Genomic DNA, 21433 nt, shown 5'->3' with positions numbered 1-21433 from the left:
GCAAGGAACTATACATTTTTTGATTTTAATAGCATGCTCCAAGATGTAGCCACAAACATGAGTTTATCCAGTTAAAGTTAATTTGAATATGAAGAACCGTTAGAGTTTATAATGAAAGTAACAAGTGATGATTTGTACTTCTTAGCCATATTACAATGTGCAGCCACCCATCTTTATCATATGCTTCATATCCATATTTTGGTGAATGTGTAAACATATGGTGTCTGGTAGGACAGTTAAGAAAGAGTGATATTTCAACATGCAATGGTGTATTATGAATTCTGAAAAAAATCATTTGTGACTAGAGGTGAATTGCTACTATAATTCTCTACTTATCAGTCTGCATCTTATCAGAGCAGCAATGCATGTGTACCCCCCCCCCAATCCCAAATCTTGTTCACCTCCCAAACCGTAGTTTTTTACTTGTGCATTTCAATATTAAAACTAAAACCACATCATATCATCCAAGCCAAAATGTTTGATCTTGATTTTGAGAACTCTAGTTGTTGCCTGCATTTGTTAAGCTCTGGCAGCTCTCTCTCTCTCTCTCTGTGTTATATTAATTCTTATGGGATAAATGCATCACTATACTTTCACTTTTTCTGAACTGCATCCTTTATGGATGCAGTTCAGAAAAAAAAAAGCATTCATAATAAAGCATACATGTATATCAAAAAATTAAATTTTGGGCAGTATATAGTAATCCCTCAATTATGCAACCACTGCAGGAGAGCAATTTGCTGGATGGATAAATGAAGGGCTGAATAACTGAAGGTTCAGTTACATGGTACTGAACTAGAAGCTAGTTGACACACTAACCGATTCAAGGTAAATTCATTTGAAGATCAGATAACCGAGAGATCACTCGCTGCATGCATTCACTCACACGCACTTACCTTTAGAATATTTTGAACGTAATTCCAAAAGAGAATCCAATTCTGCTTTTCTTTTTTTATTTCCAACTAAAGACTTGGAAGTTATTTCTTTTTTTCTCCTGATTTCTAAACTCTGAAAAAAAAAACACATTGATCAGTTAAACACGATACCATTATAAACAGCTTGAGTTATATATATATATACATACCATTATGAACTGATGTTTAGTCATATGAATCTGTTTATATATAACATTAGTGAAAATATTTGCGATAACAAGTGATAATTATTTTAAAAACAACATTGTTTTAATGATAGAGAAATCAATATTCATCTTACATGACTGAAACCAAGTACCTCAGACATTAATCTAAATAAAAAAAAGATTATCAAGCTTTGAGGTTAAGATGAAAAAGTTGATATAATGTAATCATGCTGGTCAAAAAAATAATACAGAAATAAAACTAAAAATCTTGAGAGAATTAATGCATGCTGGTAATAAGTAGTAGTTCAACTACTAAGCCAATTTATGCCTTATAGCTTGAGAAAGCAGGTCACATTCATACTGAAATCAGGAGCAATAAACCATACTGCAGGATACTTGAAGTGGCTATTCCCCTTTCAGAATGAAAACAAAAATTTAGTTATGAAATAAATTCATTAAAACAAATGCAGGTATTCAAAATAAACACAGAGGCCCAAGCTAAACTCAGTTTAAAAAGGGGAGGAGGAGTACATAAGGAGATGTTCTGGAAAACACAATAAGTTTTTTGTTACTTTATAGTGTACTTCAAATAACATTAGAAAGAATAAAAGACAAGGAAATGAAGTAGGTTTGAAGCTGGACAGAAAAAAATCAAGTAAAACCATTAACTTCTTGTGATGTAGAAAAAAAGGAGGAATGATGGTGTCCTATTTAGCAGACCATTGCTAATGAAAATAACTACAATAAGATAAAAACAGAAGAACTATGAGAAAATGACAGGAATAAATCTGTGAAAGAGGAAGGAGGATAGTTCATCAATTAATCTGAATATGCTTTTCTGAATGGCAAAACAAGACATTTTTAGAGAGGTGCATTACCACATTTTTGATGCATTACCACCAATGTGAGAACATTATTCTAAGGTTAGGTGAATTTAGGATTTATATAGCATTAGGAGTTGTGCATATAAGAAGTATCTTGAACAAAACAGGTCACTTAGTATTTTGAAGGTGAAGAGAATATGATGTGTTTGTGTCAGAAAAAGATAACAGTGCAAGTTAGCAATAGAGAAAATTATATACATATAGACAATGGATGTCATAAAGGAAAATATAAGGAGAATTAAAGTTCGAGGTATACAAAAATCAATAATTTATTATCTGCAGATGACATAATTATTAATGAGAAAAAGATAGCAGTGCAAGTCAGCAAAAGAAGAGAAATTTATATACGTATAGAAACATGTAGAAGAAATGGATGTGAGTTTTTGGATGTGTGGAGTCTTGAAAACTAATAATTGGAAGTTGGACAACTTACAGAGCTCTGCAAGTTATCCAAATGTGTCACGCAGACCACAGACGAGTATACAAAAGAACATGCTGGTAGCTTATTATGTCTATACATGAATGCCAGGAATATTAGAAACAAAGGGGTAAAGTTTGTTGCCTTGTTTAATATGTTGGGACCTCAGATTAGCACTAGTGAGACCTGGTTATCAGAATCAGACATACTAACTGGTATATTGAGTAAAAGGTACAGTATTTTTAGGAATGACATACAGGATAGGAGAGGAGGGGGACATGTTGCTAATGGTATCAGATGATTTGAATCCAGTTACTGTTGAGTTCCATGATTGAAATACAGTCATACCCCGAAGTTACGCGGTAGGTGGGACCAACAAAAAGCGCGTAAGTCGAATTCGCATAACTCTGGTTATAATTTTGCATGTAATTTATATATACAAACATACAAATATTAGTTAATTGGGACGAAAGGTTTACAAAAACACCTATATTTTTTAAGAAATATAATCATAATTGTAGTTTTTCGTACATAAAAAAAAGAAAGTTATTTCGATGTCGACGGTTTCATAAAATCTAATAGATTTGTCTGACGGCATGTCTTTTTCTTGTCACGCAAAATTTCTTCATAGCAAGCCAATGATTTTTTTTATTCCTTGCCTTGTGGCTACAATTTGTTCCTTGTTAGAATCTATGTTCTCCAAAATCTGTAAACCTTTCTTTTATGATTGTTCTTACTGTGAATTCCTGTAGATCGAACTTCTTTGCTAGCTCACAAATTTCCATTCCGCCTTCAAAATCCTTAATAATGTTGAGCTTTGTTTCCAAAGTCAATGTTTTTCTTTTCTTTCTAGCTGTAGAAGAATCGGACTTGCTTCTTTTGGATGACATTATTATTTTTTATGTGATAAAATGTTTATCAAGAACATAACATTAAACAATCACAAGGTTTGTAGACTATAAAAATCACGTATGAATGGAGACCGCGTGAAACATGTCAGTGCTTGTTCATAGCATGTGCGACACTGGCGAATGCGGCCTGCGCCAGAAAGATACGATAGTGGTAAGGTGTGAAGCGGGACGGGAATACATATATATAAGAAACCGCGTCACTCCGGATTCGCGTAAGTCGGGGGTATGACTGTACTAGTAACAGTTTTTCATGTGGCAGTGAGTTTGAACCCACCTGGTGTGAGCTAAAATCTAACAAGATCAAATACACAGTGGGGTGTTGTTACAGACATGGTGGATTGGTTGCTAGTGACGAAGAAATACATCACCAAATAAAGACAATGGGTGCAACAACAGTAATCATAATGGAAGACTTTAATTATCTAAACACTGATTGGGTAGCTGTAAAATCTCATGAGAAGAATGAAAATGAATTCACTGAGCTGTTGTGAGAGAACTTCCTCAAAGTAGCATGTGACAGAAGGAACTTGAGGTCAAAGAGTGTTATTCGATTATAATGTCAGAGGGTGTTTCAGTTAGAGAAGTAACTATTCTGCCTCCGGTTGTTGACAGTGAACTGAGCAGTATACTGGGTTCAGTGCAATGGTATTGGTTACTTACTGGAGGGGAAGAATATTGACAGTGCAGGGGAAACATTTAAAAAATACTTAAATGATGCAATATAAGAATGTGTGTCCTGAGAGTTCATAGAATAAATAGGGTAGGAGTCAAATGGATGCATAATCTTATCAAGCAAGAGATTTGTAAGTAAAGGATGATGTGGAAGGAATATCATGTGCATAAGAATGATGTATCTTATGAAAATTATAAGCAGCAAGCCAGAAGAGTCACAAGTGTTGTACAAAAAGCTAAGTCTGAGTATGAAAAGAAATTTGCTCTGCAAGTTAAAGACAGCCCTAAAGAATTCTATCATTATGCTGCAAGTAAAAGAAATAATGAATATGAAACAATAATTCTACTGAATGCAGATGGTGTGAATGTAACAGTTGCAAAAGAGATTGTTCAACTAATGAATGCCCATTTTGCTAAAAGCTGTCAAGCTGGTGTATGGAACATTGCGCTAACTGCTACCTCTTCACTGTAAGAAGAAACTCAGGTGTATGAGGAGGTGGTATTAGAGCTGATGCACAAACTGAATAGAATTCAGCAATAGGGACTGATGGGATATCAACATGGATGTTCAGATGAAATAGCTATTCCTTTGACCAGACTATATAATTTGAGTTGAAGAACAGGGAAAATTCTGCAGGAGCAGAAAGAATATGGTAATCCCATTACAGAAGGGTGGTGCAAAGACCAATATATCCGACTATCGACCAATTAGTACCTCAGGAGTGGTGATGGTGAAGATTTTGGAAAAGTTGGTTAAGTGAACTCAGGTATACCTTTATAATGCATTTTTACTAGTGGCTACGGTCCCTATAAAATAGACAAAATACTGAATGCGCTCCCATTTCTTCCAAGCAACACAATCACAACAAAACTATTTCCATCTCCCTATATTCAGATTACATCCAAAAATAGCTATTTAAGTTCTTGGTAAATATAATCTTCATGCCACTTCCAAACCACACATTCAGCTTCATCTGTTCTCCTAAGAAATGAGGTTTCTGTGGTGTAAAAGGTCCACTGTTATTTATTAGGTGATAATCAAGTATGACATATTGAGAAAAGGACCTGATGACTAGTTTTGTACATTCGATCGTGTACATCCTCAGATTAAATTACAAAATTAGAAAAAAGGTATTAACAGAGGCATTTCTAAATTAATAACTGTCATACACTGAATGAACTTAAACCACATATTAAATACAGCATCAAGATGTCAGATGCATGGCTCCGTGTTGCAATATGCTATTTAACTTCTACCATTGCCTAATTCATTGATATGTAGGTCTTTTATATATGCCAACCAAAACTAATTCCAGATGAGACCTTAAATTTTATTACATTGGTTTGAACACTGTTAACATTTTGGTAGCTTCTTGAAATCTGTTCTTGAAAACAGTTGTTGAATTCAATGTATGGTATTCTGTGAGTTGCCAAAGTACTTGATGTCTTTCCTCAGTGGTAAGAAATGCCAATCCTGATTTATGTGCTCACTTTTTCTCTACATCTTTGATATGTTCTTTGAGGTGAATTTCTTCCAAATGACTCATCTGCTCAACATTGTAGATGTTACATGCACAAAAAATTTTGTATGCTGGAAAGTGAGGCTGTTTTGGTAATCTTATGAGCCTTCTTCTTCTTCTGCAGCTTGTCCCGCTTAAGCAGGTTCGCTGTTTCTGATGAGTCTCCTCCACATCCTCCTGTCTTGGGCTGTAACCACATCCAAGTTCTTCATCCTCAGGTCCTCTTCCACCAGCTCTTCTTTGGCCACCCACGCTTCCTCCTCCCTTGCACATCCATCTGCATGACCTTTCTTCCCACATATTAGTCCTCCCTCCTCATCACATGACCAAACCATCTCGACCTTGCCTCCTGTATCTTCGCTCCTAAGTTCGTAACTTTCACCGTTCCCCCTCACATAGTCATTTCTCAGACAATCCTTTCTGGTCACACCGCACATCCACCTAAGCATTCTCATCTCCGCTACCTCCATCCTGCTGATGTTATTTTTCCTCAGGGCCACAGTTTCCATAGCATATGTCAGAGCTGGTCTCACTACTGTCCTATAGAGTTTGCCTTTCAGATTGATCGGCACCATCTTATCGCATAGCACTCCAGCGATCTCTCTCTCTCCAGTTCCTCCAACCCGCTTGTATTCTGCATCCCACTTCCTTCTCAACCCTCCATCCTCTTCCACTGTTTAAACTAAGTATCTAAAGTCCCTCATCTTCCTGATGATATTTCCTTCCAGCTCCAGATCTGTCTCCTGGCTGCCGTCCACTTTGCAACACACACACACATATACTCTGTCTTACTTCTGCTCAGTCTCATACCTCTCTCTTCCAGTACTTTCCTCCATCTTTCCAGTTTAGCTGCCACTTCTTCTTTCGAATCTGCACACAGCATGATGTCATCTGCATACAACATTGCTCAGGGAGCGTCTTCTCTCACCACCTCCATCACAATATTAAACAGAAACGGACATAATGCTGACCCTTGATGCAAGCCATCTGTCACTTGAAAACTTTCTGTTTGTCCCAGACAGGTTCGAACTCTTGTCTTCACATTTCTGTACATCTCCTGCACCAGCCTGACATATTTCTCCAGTACCTTCTTCTCCTTCAGACACCCACCAGACTTCTTGCCTTGGCACTCTATCATATGCTTTCTCGAGATCAATAAACACTAGATGTAGCTCTTGTTGTTTCTCTCAAAACTTTTCCATCATATGCCGTAACCCAAATATAGCATCTGTCGTTGATCGACCAGGCATAAAGCCAAATTGTTCCTTTGCAATTTCCACCTCCTTCCTCAATCTTCCATCAAGAACTCTTTCTAAGATTTTCATTGTGTGGGACATCAACTTTATTCCTCTGTAATTCTTACAGTCTTGTGCATCCCCTTTACCCTTGTAGATGGGGGCAAGAGTACTTTCCCTCCATTCCTCAGGTATATTTTCCTGTTGGCAAACTTTAATGAACAGGTCCCACAGCAGGTCAATTCCCTCTTCCCCTAGTGCCTTCCATGCCTCCACTGGAATCTGTCAGGGCCCACCGATTTTCCATTCTTCATCCTCTTCATGGCCTCCTTCACTTCCATTCTGCTGATGTTCTGCACCATCCTCTCAGAAGGCTGCCCATCTTCTCTGTGAGTCCTTGCATTTTCCTCATTCAAAGTATATTCTCCATCTGTTTCTTATATCCACATCCCTCCATAATACTCTTCCTTCAGCATCTTTGATCTGCCTCACATGTAAGATGCCCATTGCTGCTTTATTTCTACATTTTGCTAGTTGGTAAATTTTTCTCTATCCTTCCTTTGTTTCTAATTGATCATACAGATCTTGATATGCCATGGACTTCACCTGTGCCACAACTCTCTTGGCTTCCTGCTTTCTCTCTCTGTCCTCTTCCACTCCTGACTCATCCCACTTATGCTTTGCCTTCTCTTAGCTGTCACATAGGTAATCTTAAGAGCCTCCATAGTGCAAATGGAAGAGCGAACGTAAGTTGCGCCCTCTGATTAGAAGAAGTCTAAGTTTGATTCTCGTCATGACGAGAGGAATCTTTATATGGTTTTTTTCAATTGAAGGTGAGTTAGCCAATCTCATATGAAGGAAGCAGGGTTTTTTCTCCCAGAACAGAAACTCGGGTTTTCACAACCCCTCCCCACCACCCCACACACAGACAAATTCACAATGAGAACACATGCAATTTACAGACAAAAAAAATACTAGTGGTGGTGGGCAGTAGATAGATGGTGTTGGGTGTAGATGATGATGGTAGTGGCATTCTATATAGTTAGTAGATTAAGTGGTAGAAATGGAGAATTGTAGAGTAGAATGTCCTTTCTCGATGAGTCCTTGAACTCCTTGGAGATGTCATGTAACAATAATGATAAATAATATCATTGACGCTTTATTTTGTAGCAGCATGAGGGCAACATTTAATTTGTATTGCTTGAGTATTCTTGTTAAATATCTGTAATATTTTTAATGCAAGCCAAAGAAATGACACCTCTGTAGTTGTCATGTTGCTGTATATTCAAGTAACATGTAATGGTCTATTTAAGATGTTATCAATGGTTTTAAGACTATAGCCATATTTTAGGAGTACATCTCTAAGACGTTATTTCTTGTTGTCTTTTTTTTTTTTTTTTTTTTTTGTTATCCCTGGTTACTGTGAATGCTCTGTCTTTGAGTTTTGATGATGCCCTGTTTTGGGGTGGCATGATGACACAATGCAATCTTCCAGTATTAACCTCTTTTCTGTAGACTTCAAATGGAAGTGTGTGAAATCTTTCTGTATGGCATGATTCTTTGCTGAAACGAGAACATCTAGTAAAGAAGATAATCTGCTTCTTTCAACTTCTAACATGAAATGTTGTGGATTAAGCTGTAAGTAAGAAGTCTGTGGATGATGAAAATGTCATCCACGTACCTAAACCAAAGTTTGGGTTGAGTATAATAACTATTGATTCCCATGAATATATTTGTCAAATGCAGGAAATGGATGTTACCATGGCTAGGCTGTTAGTTATTATTATGTGACACCTCCAGGGAGTCCAAAGACTCATCGAGGTAGAATGTGCCAACACCATCGAACGATTGGTCCCCTTCTAACTACTAATTGCACTCAAACCTGCTAAACGTGCGAACCATTAGAAGCAGAGGCTCTACCAATTGACCAACCTTTGCTGGCAAGTTCATAGAAAAGGTCTTGAAACTTGAAGAAAGTGTTTTCCAGACAATATTTGAAGAGTCAGACAGTGTCCGGTGGAAAAATATCTTCTAATATTAGTATGACATGTGTTCTTTTAGTAAACAGGCTTGGAAAGTTCAAACCATGATATCTGCAGGATCCAGTTTAATATCCTTGATTTTATTAATGAAGTCATTGGAGTTTTTTTTTTTTTTAATCTTGTACCGAAGTAATTTGTTCCTTAATCTCCTAAGGTCAGTTACAAAAATCCTTTATTAAATAAGGGATTTTTGTAAGGCCGGCCTGGTTGGCTGAGTGGTTAGTGAATCCACTCTCTAGCGAAAAGGCTGTGGGTTCGAATCCCGCCGTGGGCAAGGATATTTGTGATTGTCTGAGAAAACAGTGGTGGTCAGCAGTAGATGGCGCTGGTGTAGATAATGCAGGTGGTTACGGTTAATGAAGTGGTAGAGATGGAGAGTTGTAGAGCAGGTGCCCTCCCTCGATGAGTCTTTGGACTGCCTGGAGGTGTTACATAATAATAATAATAAATTGTTTGTTTTGTTATGAATATTCCATGTAGGGACATTATTTAGTTGTCTATATCTTCTTTTTTAGTAGATGCTTTTTAGTAGATCTCTCTTCTTGTTCATGTACATATTAGAATCCAGAATGTACCATTTCTTTCATCTGTTTTAATAGTAAAATGTTGTCATTTATATGGTGATCCACCAAAGATTTAAATTCAGCTTTAGAAATGTTCCTAGTAGGGGATTTGGAGTCAGAATGGCTGCCTTGAAGAATGTAAAATTACATCCATGATCATTTGTGGGAGATGTAGGAAATGAATTTCATTGCCTGGTATAAGACCAGTGCCCTGTTTACTGGATGCCAGATCTACAGTACCATTTCCTTTATCTGTTTTTAATACTAAAATATATGGAGGTCCATCAGTGATTTAAATTCAGCATTAGAGATGTTGCTACCAAGGGATTTGGGATCATAATGGCTATCTTAAAGAACATAAATGAATTTCACTTCTTGGTGTAAGACCACTTCCCTGCTTAGTGGAGGCCTGAAATGCCTTAAAAACATTCCATGCTTGGTCTCTAGAGCAGGGTTTCCAGACAATGTAAAAATAAATAAAGATAAAATAAACACAATGGTTATCTATTAATAATGGGAGATTTTAATACCAGACTACAAAACATTCCGCTAGGTGCAAACATAGGAACAAATGCTGAAACAACATACAATAAAAATGGATACAGACAGAGATTTTTCTGCATATAATAACTTAAAAATTACTAACACTTTTTTCAAGCATAAAGATTGCCATAAATTCACTTGGGAAACAAGAAATCTAAAAAGTATAATAGACTATATAATAGTTAATAGGAAAACAGCTAGTATGATACTAGAAAACTAGGTATTTAGAAGTGTGCAGAAATAGAATCTGATCATTATCTCTTACAATGAAAATTAAGAATACCCCAAGATGGTATAAAATTAACCAAATCAGTGCTAAGAGAAATCTCCAGGAATCTTTTAGAGTTCAACTATTGGGTGATAAAAGTATCAACTACCTTTATTCACAAAGAATAAATGGAAAACTAGAGCAAATGAAATGATGATATAGAGATAGAATGGAATAATTTAAAAAGTGTGTTAATAAATGCAGCAACAGAATGCCTTGGAACAAAAAGAAAATGGAAGAGTAGAAAGGAAATAAGAAACTGGGATGAAAACATTGAAGCAATAATCAAAGTAAGAAAGAAGCATATAAACAATGGATAAACACAACATCATTAGAAACAAAAATTAATTATAATACAAAAGAGCAATAGCAAAAAAAAGCATGTTGAAAAAGGAATAGAGAAACATAGGATAACTTCATAGCAAAACTGGAAAGAGATCTTACAGTGAAGAGACCAAATACATACAAAATTCTAAGGAATATGAATGAGGTAAAAGAAAAAGTGAAACTTGAAATAATCAAAGAGAAGACCTTGCTGGACTTTTTCCAAAACTCATGACAAGATAGTAACAAATCTAAAACTGACATAATGATTACTACTAAGTATACAGTGAAAGAAATAACATTATAAGAAATCCAACAAGAAATCAAGCAAAACAAATCAGGAAAATCCCCTGGAGAAGATGGAATAAATATAGAACTTATAACATATATTACTATTATTATTATTACGCAACACCTCCAGGGAGTCCAGAGACTCATCGAGGGAGGGCACCTACTCTGCAACTCTCCATCTCCACCAAATGCAACTATCTTCATCATCTACGCCAATGCCATCTACTGCTGACCACCCACTAGTATTTTCACAGACAATCACAAACATCCATGCCGATGGTGGGATTCGAATCCACAGCCTTTTGGCTGGAGAGCAGATACGCTAACCATTCAGCCAACCAGGCCGGCTACTAATGTTATATGCAGGCATCCTATTCATAAAATAACTTTTAAAAATTATTTAATAATATCTGGCAGCAAGGAAAAATCCCAGAAAGTTGGAATAAGGCAATTATCATTCCAATATACATAAAAAAGGTGATAAGTGCAACTGTGAAAACTACAGAGGAATAAGTCTTCTAAATACTGGTTATATGCACGAATATTAACTTCAAAACTAAAATTAAAGAATAAAATGGCTTTTGAAAAGGATGATCATGCACTGACCAAGCTTTTACATTAAAAATCTTAATGTAAAAAAATTATGAACACAACACAGAAATGCACATAGCAGACTACCAGAAAGTCTTTGACAGAGTTTTAAGGAACAAACTGTGGACCATACTTAAGAATCTAAACATTCCAAATCAGCTGCTTGTTGCAATAACTAACATCTATCAGAACAACCAAACAGCTATAAGAAACGGTTACAGAATGGAAATCAATAAATAGAGGGGTCTTCCGAGGATGCCCAATGTCTAATATCTAATTATTTAATATCTATATAGATGAAATAGTAAACAAATGGAAGGAAAATATAAAACTGGCATTTAAACTGGATCGTGGAACTATATTTAATACCCTTTTGTTTGTAGATTACCAAACAATCATAGCAAGATGTGAACATGAACTCCAAAAATCAACATATGCCTTAAACATAAGTGCAAAAAAATTTGGAATGCAAATATAAACAGACAAAATAAAAATCATGGCTTTTAAAGGAGGATTTTCCAGTCAGAAGTAAAATCATGATTGAAAATAAAATTTTAGAACAAATTAACTGCTTCAAATACCTTGGATGTGCTGTATCATATACAAAAGAAGCTGACTGACATTAAAATGTCAAATTTTCTAAAGATAACAGGAATGATTAATAATATTTTCAAACCTAATCAAGTTCAAAGCATACAAGAATAAGAGTTTATAAAGTTTTGGCAAACCTTCTCTACAGAAGTGAATTATGGACCATAAAAACTGCAGAAGAAAAAAGAATAGATACTGGAGAAATGAAATTCCTGTGAAGGACAGCAAGCTATACTCTCTGACACAAAAGAAGTACAGAAGTACATAAAGAACTAAAAACAGACTCAGTATTGGACAAAGTATATGAATACCAAAAGAAGTGGATTGAACACATTGAAAGAATGGACAGTTCAAGATTATCCCCCCCCAAAAAAAAAAAACTCCGATACTACCCAGTTAGAGAATATAAAAGTCAGGAATAACCAAGGAAAAGATGGAAAGAGACTGAAACAGGTCACTGGACCTAAATTCCTGAAAGGATGATGATGATAATGTAAAAATAAATAAAAAATAGAAAAAATTAATAAAAATAGAAAAAAAAAATCCTTAGCCCATTCATAGTACTAATGTACTATAGGTTTACAGAAAGCTTTTTGCTGGTAGGAACCACATAAAAAGTCAGGACTGGCAGACAGTATTCTGAACAGAAGTCACTATAGGTCTGAGACTATTTCTGGAATCAGCATTAGCTATGAAACATTTCCCTAACCTCAACAAGTATGGCTATGTTAATTGCCAGATCTAGAAGACAGTCATTCTAAGACAACACTTGCTTGATTTCTCTAAATTAACTTTTGTTTTTATCTGGAGAGGAAGAAAAAACTAAGGTTTTATTTTATAGATGGCATCTAAGGTATCATTGATAGATCATTAATTCCTTTTCAGTTACAACTTGAATTGTTTCTATAACAATTTAATTGAGTGTTGTGTGTTTTACCACAACTAATTCATGCTCTGAAGATGCTAGTTAGAAATCTAGAAAAATATTAGTAAATTCAATAAATAAATTAGTTATTTTCATGAGGCATTATTTTTAATGTGAGGTGCCATTATGAATAACCACCAATACCTAGTCCTATCTATACGTATATAAATTTCTCTTCTTTGAAAACCATCCATCATGACGTTAGCAAACAGCCAGAGGAAGCTGCAAAACATCTGTAATCCAACTGCAATTATTCTGCAGTTCAGTTGAAGTTAGACTCTCTGCTCCTTTTGCAATCCAACTGTAAAATGCTGCAAAGAAATACTTTTCACAAAACTGATGATAGTACACTCTATTGCTCTTCTTCATTCAACAAACTATGTAGTGCTCAATCATTCCAAGCTTCAAGAAATTCCATAATCAAACAATGAATTTAAATTTAACTTCTTGCTGTTATATTTCACTGCCACTCTTCAGTGGTAGAAGAGTAACCCTAATAACACACTAATCTATAAATAAGATCACATTTCTCTTCTTAGGTTGACTTAAACCTCTAGCCTTTCCTGGCACAAAAACATCCACTCATTATAGGCTTTTCAACCTCCAAAACTCTAGGTGCCTTTGATGCTCAGAATACCACTTCTTACATATACAATTGCTAATGAATACACAGGGCTTGGGGAAAAAAAAAAAGTACAGTCATCCCTAGACTTATGTTGGGGTTCTGTTCCATCAGGAAGGACATAAGTTGATACATTAAATCAACAGAGTTATAGGGGTTAGGGACTTAACAGTAATAAGTATACTGTCATTTTAATTTTTAAACCTTATTATAAAACTGTACTGTGCGTTACTGCCACTATAAAACAGGAGAATAATCACCCAAATCTTTTTCCACAATCACATCTTCATTACCTTCCCTATGTGAAGAACCAGGCTGCAGCTCTTCTGGTGTAACCTTTGTTTTTTGATGAAAATGTCCAATGTGCTTTGTTTATTCCTCTTCTTCTTTTCATCATAAATGTGTTTATAGCAAGCAAAAGCATCATGTACGTTCTTTTCTACTAATAAGTAGAAATGGTTAAACTAATAATCTTTCTGTAGAAAGTTTTTTACCTTGGGTATGTATTATGTTAAAGATACCAAGCAATTTTATAAGCTAGGGATTTTAATCCTTTTTCCCAAGTAAGCAAACAAACAAGTAAGTCAAGTTTGCAGTTGCACGTAGTGCAACACTAGGCAACTCATGGTAAAGGTGGAGCAAGCTCTGATCACTTTCCTTAGAATTTTCCCCTAATGCAAAGCACATTTCCTTGCGGAAATGTAGGCTGCTATGCATCATACATTTCATACATTTCTAAGGAAAGTGATCAGAGCTTGCTCCACCTTTACCATGAGTTGCACTACGTGCAGCCACAAACTTGACTTACTTGTCTGTTTGCTTACTTGGGAAAAAGGATTAAAAAACCTAGCTTATAAAATTGCTTGGTATCTTTAACATAATATATACCCAAGGTAAAAAACTTTCTACATATTACTCTCATCCTGAGATTTTTATTTAATGAGGTCAAAGCACCTTATGACAACTTCTTTAGGTAAAATATTTATAAGCTCTGTATTACTCCTTGGCATTTTTTAGGTCTGGTTCCTACTGATGAGACCTCAATAAAGGTCGAAACCGGTATGAGTAGTGACCATTACCTTAATGCATAGCATCATACATTTCCGCAAGGAAATGTGCTTTGCATTAGGGAAAAATTCTAAGGAAAGTGATCAGATCTTGCTCCACCTTTACCACGAGTTGCACTACATGCAGTCGCAAACTTGACTTACTTGTCTGTTTGCTTACTTGAGAAAAAGGATTAAGAAACCTTGCTTATAAAATTGCTTGGTATCTTTAAAATAATAACCTTTCTCTTTTTCCTCTTCCTTTTCTTGTTCTTCCTCTTCTGCAAAATGTTATTCCTCCAGTTCGATCAATTCTTCGTTGGTCAACTCTTCAGGGGCACTTCCTAAGAGTTGAACTATGTCGTCACCATTCACTTTGAGATTCAGGTTGTTTGCTAGGCTCACTATTTCTTCACTCAATTTACAAAGGTCTTCATTTTTTTCAAAACTTCCAAAATTGTGCATAAACCTTTTTAATTTCTTTTTCTATATGCCACTCATACATTGAGAGATCACTTTGTCCCAAACTACAGCAATATCTTTAATAGCATGATAAAGATTGAATAAAGCCTGTGTAGCTCAGTGGATGTGGCGTTTGCATACCACGGCGCTTGGCTGCATGAAGGAAGACTTGGTTTCGCGTCTAGTCGGCGACTAGAGGAAATTTTTCTAAGCCTTTTTTTGACCGGTTCCTGAGTTAGTCAATCTCTGGCACGGACAAGCGGGTTTTTCCTCCCGGAAACTTGGGTTTTTCGTCCCGTAAACTCAAGAAAATCGACCGTAGAACCCACATCATTTCAGACATTAAATATATTGTGTTAGGGACCACGAAATGGCGGCACATTTGAGCTGTCTCTCTTCACTGTGTACCGCTTAATTAGTGATAGCCTTGGGCCATCTATCTCTGATTGGTACCAGTGGAGATTGAACTGCCCACTCAATCTCCAAAAGTTAGATAGGGCTAAATGGCCTCGCCTACTCCCCGTATACGGGAATAAAAAGGCGTTAGCCGATTTTTTTTTTTTTTATAAAGATTGAATGCTTTCCAGAATTGCATGAGAGTCTGGTCATTTCCTTCAGTAGCAGAAATTGCTTGTGAAAAAGTTCTCCATAGATAATAAGCCTTAAACACTGCAAGAACTCCATGATCCATCAGTTGAATCAATGAACTAGTGTTTAGAGGGAGAAACATGACCTTGAACTTGGTGAAGCTCTTCAATATAAGAGAGATGACCTGGTGCATTATTAGAATTAATAAAATTTTAAATTCTACATTTTTTTTTCATACAATAGCTTTCCATTACATTTGCAGATGCCTTAACATAACAGTTAAGGCATCTGCAAATAATTTTTGAGTCATCCACGACTTCTTATATCTCCATTAATATGATGTTTTTGAAGGCTCATGGATTCTAACTGTGCCATATCACAAATGGTTTCAGTTTATATCCAGCCACATTGCCCCCAACAGAATCGTAACACGGTCTTTAAGAGCCTTGAAACCAGGCATAGATTTTAGCTTTTTGTGGATGAATTGTCCATTAGGGCATTTTTTTCCCAAAACAAGGTGGTCTCGTCCATATTAAATATTTGCTGTGGCAAATAATTTTCCTCCTTAATAATTTTATCCAATTACTTGGCAGCCTTCTCATCGGAACTTGCAGATTCACCATATATTTTTACATTATGCAGTGCAAAATGCTGCTTGAATCTCATGAACCAACCGGAAGAAGCGTTAAATTCGTAGTTGTAATCAGGCCCTGCTTTCTCCTTCAACATGTTGAAGAGAATTAGTGCCTTAGCGGTTATGGTCATAGTGCTAAGGGGCATGCGCTTTTACTTCAGGATGATGGAAGTAGCTTTTCCAATCACTGATAGGACCTTGTTGCTGCTTCGTCACTATTGTCGATTTAATGGAAGCAGATCCTTTCACAGCCTCTAAGATTTTATCCTTATTTTTCAAAATGGTCGTCACTGTAGAATGAGACCATCCGAAGTCATGTGCGATAACACTGAAGGGATTACCAGCTTCATGCTGCTTTATAACTTGCAACTTCATTTCAAGATCAACTGCTTGCCTCTTTTTCTGTGATTCTTCATTAGGTTTTTTTAATTGTGGCGTGTAGGAACCATGTTGCACAAAATATCGCAAAATAATTAACGATAAATACACAAATAACATATTTTTCAAACACCAAATCAACAGAGGAACTGTTGAAGCCAAGCGACAAGGGAGGTTACAGCTAAATGCGTTGTTGCTAAATAAAAACCTTTTTACTTTATGCTCGCTTGCATCTTGTTCAAAAGTATAGTCGAAAATGTTATTTATTCCCTTATGGGATCACAGACGTATCTTCAAAAGGAGTAAGTCGAGGGATGACTGTACTCATCTGTGACAAGTGAGAATTTTTCATTGATGAGTAACAAAATCAGAAGAGGAGTTTCAGTTTGATCAACAGTTTTATTTATGTCATAAATAGTTTTTAGCATTTTTAACTTACTACACCTACTTGAGGCATACTAGTCATTTCAAATGCCTGCTTTGCCAATTATCACTGATTTTGTCACAATGGAATATGAGCAATAAGAGAACAGATACACATTTTATCTTCAGAGATTGCTCAGATGTACTGCAAAGTAATCAGCAAATCATGTCATGGTAACCTAAAAGATTCACAACAGATAGTGGTACAGTAGTTAGCATATTTTGTACTTAATGATAGAATATGCAGAAAGTTGGAAAGCTTGAAAACTTAATAATTATTACACATTTTTTATTTTCCCATGATATATAATTTCTGGATAATGATTCTAAAAATGTAACCTCAATGTTTTTTCTTAGTTTTTGCCAATGTCTATCCACTAGTGTTTTGTGAGCCAATCTGGATTCAGATCATAATAATAATAATCTGCAGTACTTGCAAGTCTTTAAGGACCAAGACCTGCTCAGATTAACTTTTATAACCATAATTTTAGGATTAGATAGTTAGTCTTATGTCTAAAATACATTTTTGTGTTTAAATTGTCCGTGTTCTTCTGGCCATGGTTGCTGGACAAAAAAAAAGCAGAGTTTCCGAGAGGGGAAAACCCTGCCACTACCATATGAGACCACTAACTAATCTTCAAATGAAAAGTTCTGATAAAAGTTCTAAGCATTTTAGACAGGAATTGAACCCAAGTCTTTCCATCCAAAGTACTTTGTCAAACCAACTGAGCTGAATTCAGTAAACCCACTAATTTAGTTCATGTATGTATAAAAACCAAATGAAATAAAATCTGAGGATTTTATTTAACTAAGTTTTTATGATGATTCTGAATGTTTTTTAAATCTCAGCATTTGTTTACAGAAGAGAAGTCCACAGAAGAAACTGTGGACTTTTTTTTTTAATAAAGGGGTAATTCAAGACACATTATAATTCTAAGAATAGAAAAGGTATGTGAAAATTATCAAATATTACTAATAAATAAATAAATAACTAATAGCAGCATAATGCTAAGGAATTTATTTACATGAATCACATGAACTAATTTAGTTCATGTGTGTATAAAAACCCAATAAAATAAAATCTGAGGATTTTATTTAACTAAGTTTTTATGATGATTCTGAATGTTTTTTAACCCTCAGCATTTGTTTACAGAAGAAAAGTCCACAGAAGAAACTGTGGACTTTTTTTTTAATAAAGGGGTAATTCAAGACACACTATAATTGTAAGAATAGAAAAGGTATGTGAAAATTATCAAATATTACTAATAAATAAATAAATAACTAATAGCAGCATAATGCTAAGGAATTTATTTATTTATGCTTATGGCTACATGAACTGGTAAGTGAAAAGTACAATCACAATTTCCAGAAACAAATGATGAAAATCTTAACATATAAAAGTTAAATAAAAGTTACATAAAAGGCACAACCTGCTTTCTAAGTCTTTCCTTTTCTTTTCTTTTCTAAGAAGCCCCAGAGATGAATCACAGGCAACATGAAGCTGATGTCTCAAACAAGGCATCCAAAGGTTTCCAAGCCTCCTGGACTGCTTACAATGCAAAGGAATGGTATGAGTTTTTTTCCTGTGTCCACAGAATGATAAACAGACCAATATATAAGTAGTTAACATATTTGCTTCGACATCTGAAATTACACAGGATAAAAATTAGCCATAACTGACTAAGTCAGTTGATCTATCTCCAAGAGGGTTAAATGCATAAAACTCACTACTTGTGCCATTGACAGTTGCCTTCTAGTCCCTCACCAAAGCTACTGGGCATAACTTTTGTCAATCTGTGCTGCCTTCTCTTTCTCCCCCTAAAGGATAGCAATGTATCATTACCTAAAGACAAGGCTGACAACCTGGCTTCATTCTTCTCTTCCAGCTCATGGCAAATTTACTTTCTTCTTTGCCTAGAACACTGCATCACATGCCTCCTATAATATGATCTCCTTTCTGGCAGACAGTGTGTCTGCCAGAAAGACATAATAGAAATCTTGAAAAATCTGGATACCAAAAAAGGCAGCTGGTCCTGATGGAATCCCAATGACTATACTCAAGAGATGTGCTCCTTCTTTCATTTATACACTATACTGTACTCAGCTAGCATTCATTATACAGCATGCAAGCAAGCCCATATACAGTCAATTCCCCCCCCCCCAAAAAAAAGGTATAAATGTCTATTATCAAGCTACTGACCTATTGCTCACTTCAGTCTCGTACAAAGGAATGGAAAAGGTTACCAAGAGTTAACTTCTTCAACACTTGGAGAACTGTCGGCTAATTAGCAAGCACCAGTATGGATTTTACCAATCTAGATCCACAGATCTCCTGGTGTACATCGCTGTCTAATGCCACTGTACTTGATATCTCCAAGATAGGGTCTGGAATTGGGGGTTTCTCAACAAATTACCACCATAGGGACTGTCTTCTTCCCTCTGTAATTGGATTGCCAGTTTTCTCTGGGATTGATCCCTATGTGTAATGGCGGATGGTGTTCTCCCTTCATATTTTCCTGTTAATGCAGGTGATCCTCAAGTCTCTGTCATTTTACCCGCTTTCTTCCTGATTTATACAAATGATCTGTTCTCGTTGACTGCAAACCCTATTCCGTTTTGCTGATGATAGCACTCTCCATTCATACTACACATATGACAAGCCTTTGCAGCACACAAACATCAACATCTCAAGCTTCAAGATCATCTGTAATAAGTGCTTTGATCTCCTCAGTATACTTCATTGTGGGTGAAAATAACCTAGTCAACTTCAATGCTTCCAAAACACAGTTTTGCTTCCTTTCTTGCAAAAAAGACCTCAGATCTCCACTCACTTTTGATAATACCCAACTGAACAGTCAAGACCAAATCTCTCTTTTCAGATTGACTCTTACTCAAAACCTAAAAATTTCTGCTGCTGTTTCACAAAAGGGCAGTTTAATTGATTAATGACACATCTCTTGTAGACTCTCTTCAGCTACTTGGGTCACCGGTAGATGGCGTTGGTGTAGATGATGAAGGTAGTTGTGGCTGGTGGAGTGGTGGAGACAGAAAGCTGTAGAGTAGGTAGCCTCCCTCGATGAGTCTTTGGACTCCCTTGAGGTGTTATGTAATAATAATAATAATAATAGAAGTCAGTCTCTGTATTGTGTCTCTTCTACAGATATTTTCATTGCAACTGTTCAGTAGAACTGGCACATTATGCCTCCAATTTCTGTCAGATCTACAGAAACTCAACAGCTTGCATTTTTTTTTTATTTATCTCAGTGAAAAAGAGGGTGTGAGTAGGGGAGTGAGAGGCAGGTTTTTTTTCATGCAGAGTTGTGAATGATTGGAATGCCTTGCCTGAGAATGTGGTGTCTGCAAAGAGTTTGAATGTGTTTAAAACACAGTATGATGAGCTGTGTGTGTGTGATAAAAGGACCTCCCAGATGAGTCTTGGACTCCATGAGGTCTTGGGGGTGGTAATAATAATAATAATACCAATTATGTTTACATCATACTTTTCTAGTACTTATGCCCATGAGATTTCTTGTTTAACTTCTTTCTGTTGATTCTTCTTATATTAAGATGCCTAGCTTCAATTCTGTTGCTGTTGAGATTGTTCGGCCTGGTTCTCAGAGGAAAACAGTAGTAGTAGTAGTAGTAGTAGTGGGGGGGGGGGGTTCCTGTTTATCACCATGTTTATTTCTGGTTTAAGCTAATACAGAATACAGTTTGGTCAGCTTAGTCTCAAACTGCCAGTCCATCCTTGTTCTTTCAGTATCCAGTGCATACCTATTAGTAGGTTGCACCACATAAAGGTAAGGAGTGGACATTAGGTCATATGTTTTAAATATGATATCAATATATATTTTAAATATAATACGATTAAAAATATAATGATGATTAACAGTGAGCAATACAAATAAAAAGAATATATAATAAAAGTGTGTGCATATACTATACAAATATAGAAGATATAATTGTTCTTTTCTGATCATCTTGGAGAGAGGAAAAACAAGTCCATAGTCCTGTCTAAATGACAGATTGTGAGAAGTGCTGTTAAATGTTAATTATCAACGTATCACCCACAGACTACTAGTGGTACATGAAGTTCCTCCATGTGGCTTTCAAGTGCATAAGTCTGAGATATGTAATGCAATGATCAAAGCAATATGACAGAACAAACCTATACTAATGTTTATCATGTTCCTGGCATGAATTGCTAACTCACCTATACCATTTAATATAGAAAACTGATTCACATATATTGATTACTTTAGTACAGAAAAATCAGAAAAACATATTTAGTTTCCAAAGCATATTAGTGTAACTGGATCTGTCACATCATCTAGAACAGACTCTGGCCTGTTCTCTTGTATGGCTCTTTTCATGACTTGATCAATGCAGTGAAGCATATTTGCAACATCAGTGTTTCTACT

General features: G+C 35.9%; 1 protein-coding gene across 1 annotated transcript in view; it reads right to left on the bottom strand.

The window, feature by feature from the left end:
- Window positions 1-21433, bottom strand: part of LOC150098900 (zinc finger protein 830) — a 164224-nt gene that overhangs the window by 131633 nt on the left and 11158 nt on the right. Inside the window, exon 3 of the mRNA XM_090404879.1 lies at window positions 897-1008. Within this exon, the coding sequence (XP_090261005.1) occupies window positions 897-1008 (112 nt within the window). The remainder of the gene's footprint in view (window positions 1-896; window positions 1009-21433) is intronic.

The sequence above is a fragment of the Typopeltis vanoorti genome, chromosome 15, assembly GCF_054136105.1.
Source record: "Typopeltis vanoorti isolate ZY-2024b chromosome 15, IOZ_Tvanoo_1.0, whole genome shotgun sequence".
Classification (NCBI taxonomy): Eukaryota; Metazoa; Arthropoda; class Arachnida; order Uropygi; family Thelyphonidae; genus Typopeltis; species Typopeltis vanoorti.
Note: the sequence above shows the minus strand (reverse complement) of the source record. Positions and strands in the feature narration are given on the sequence as shown.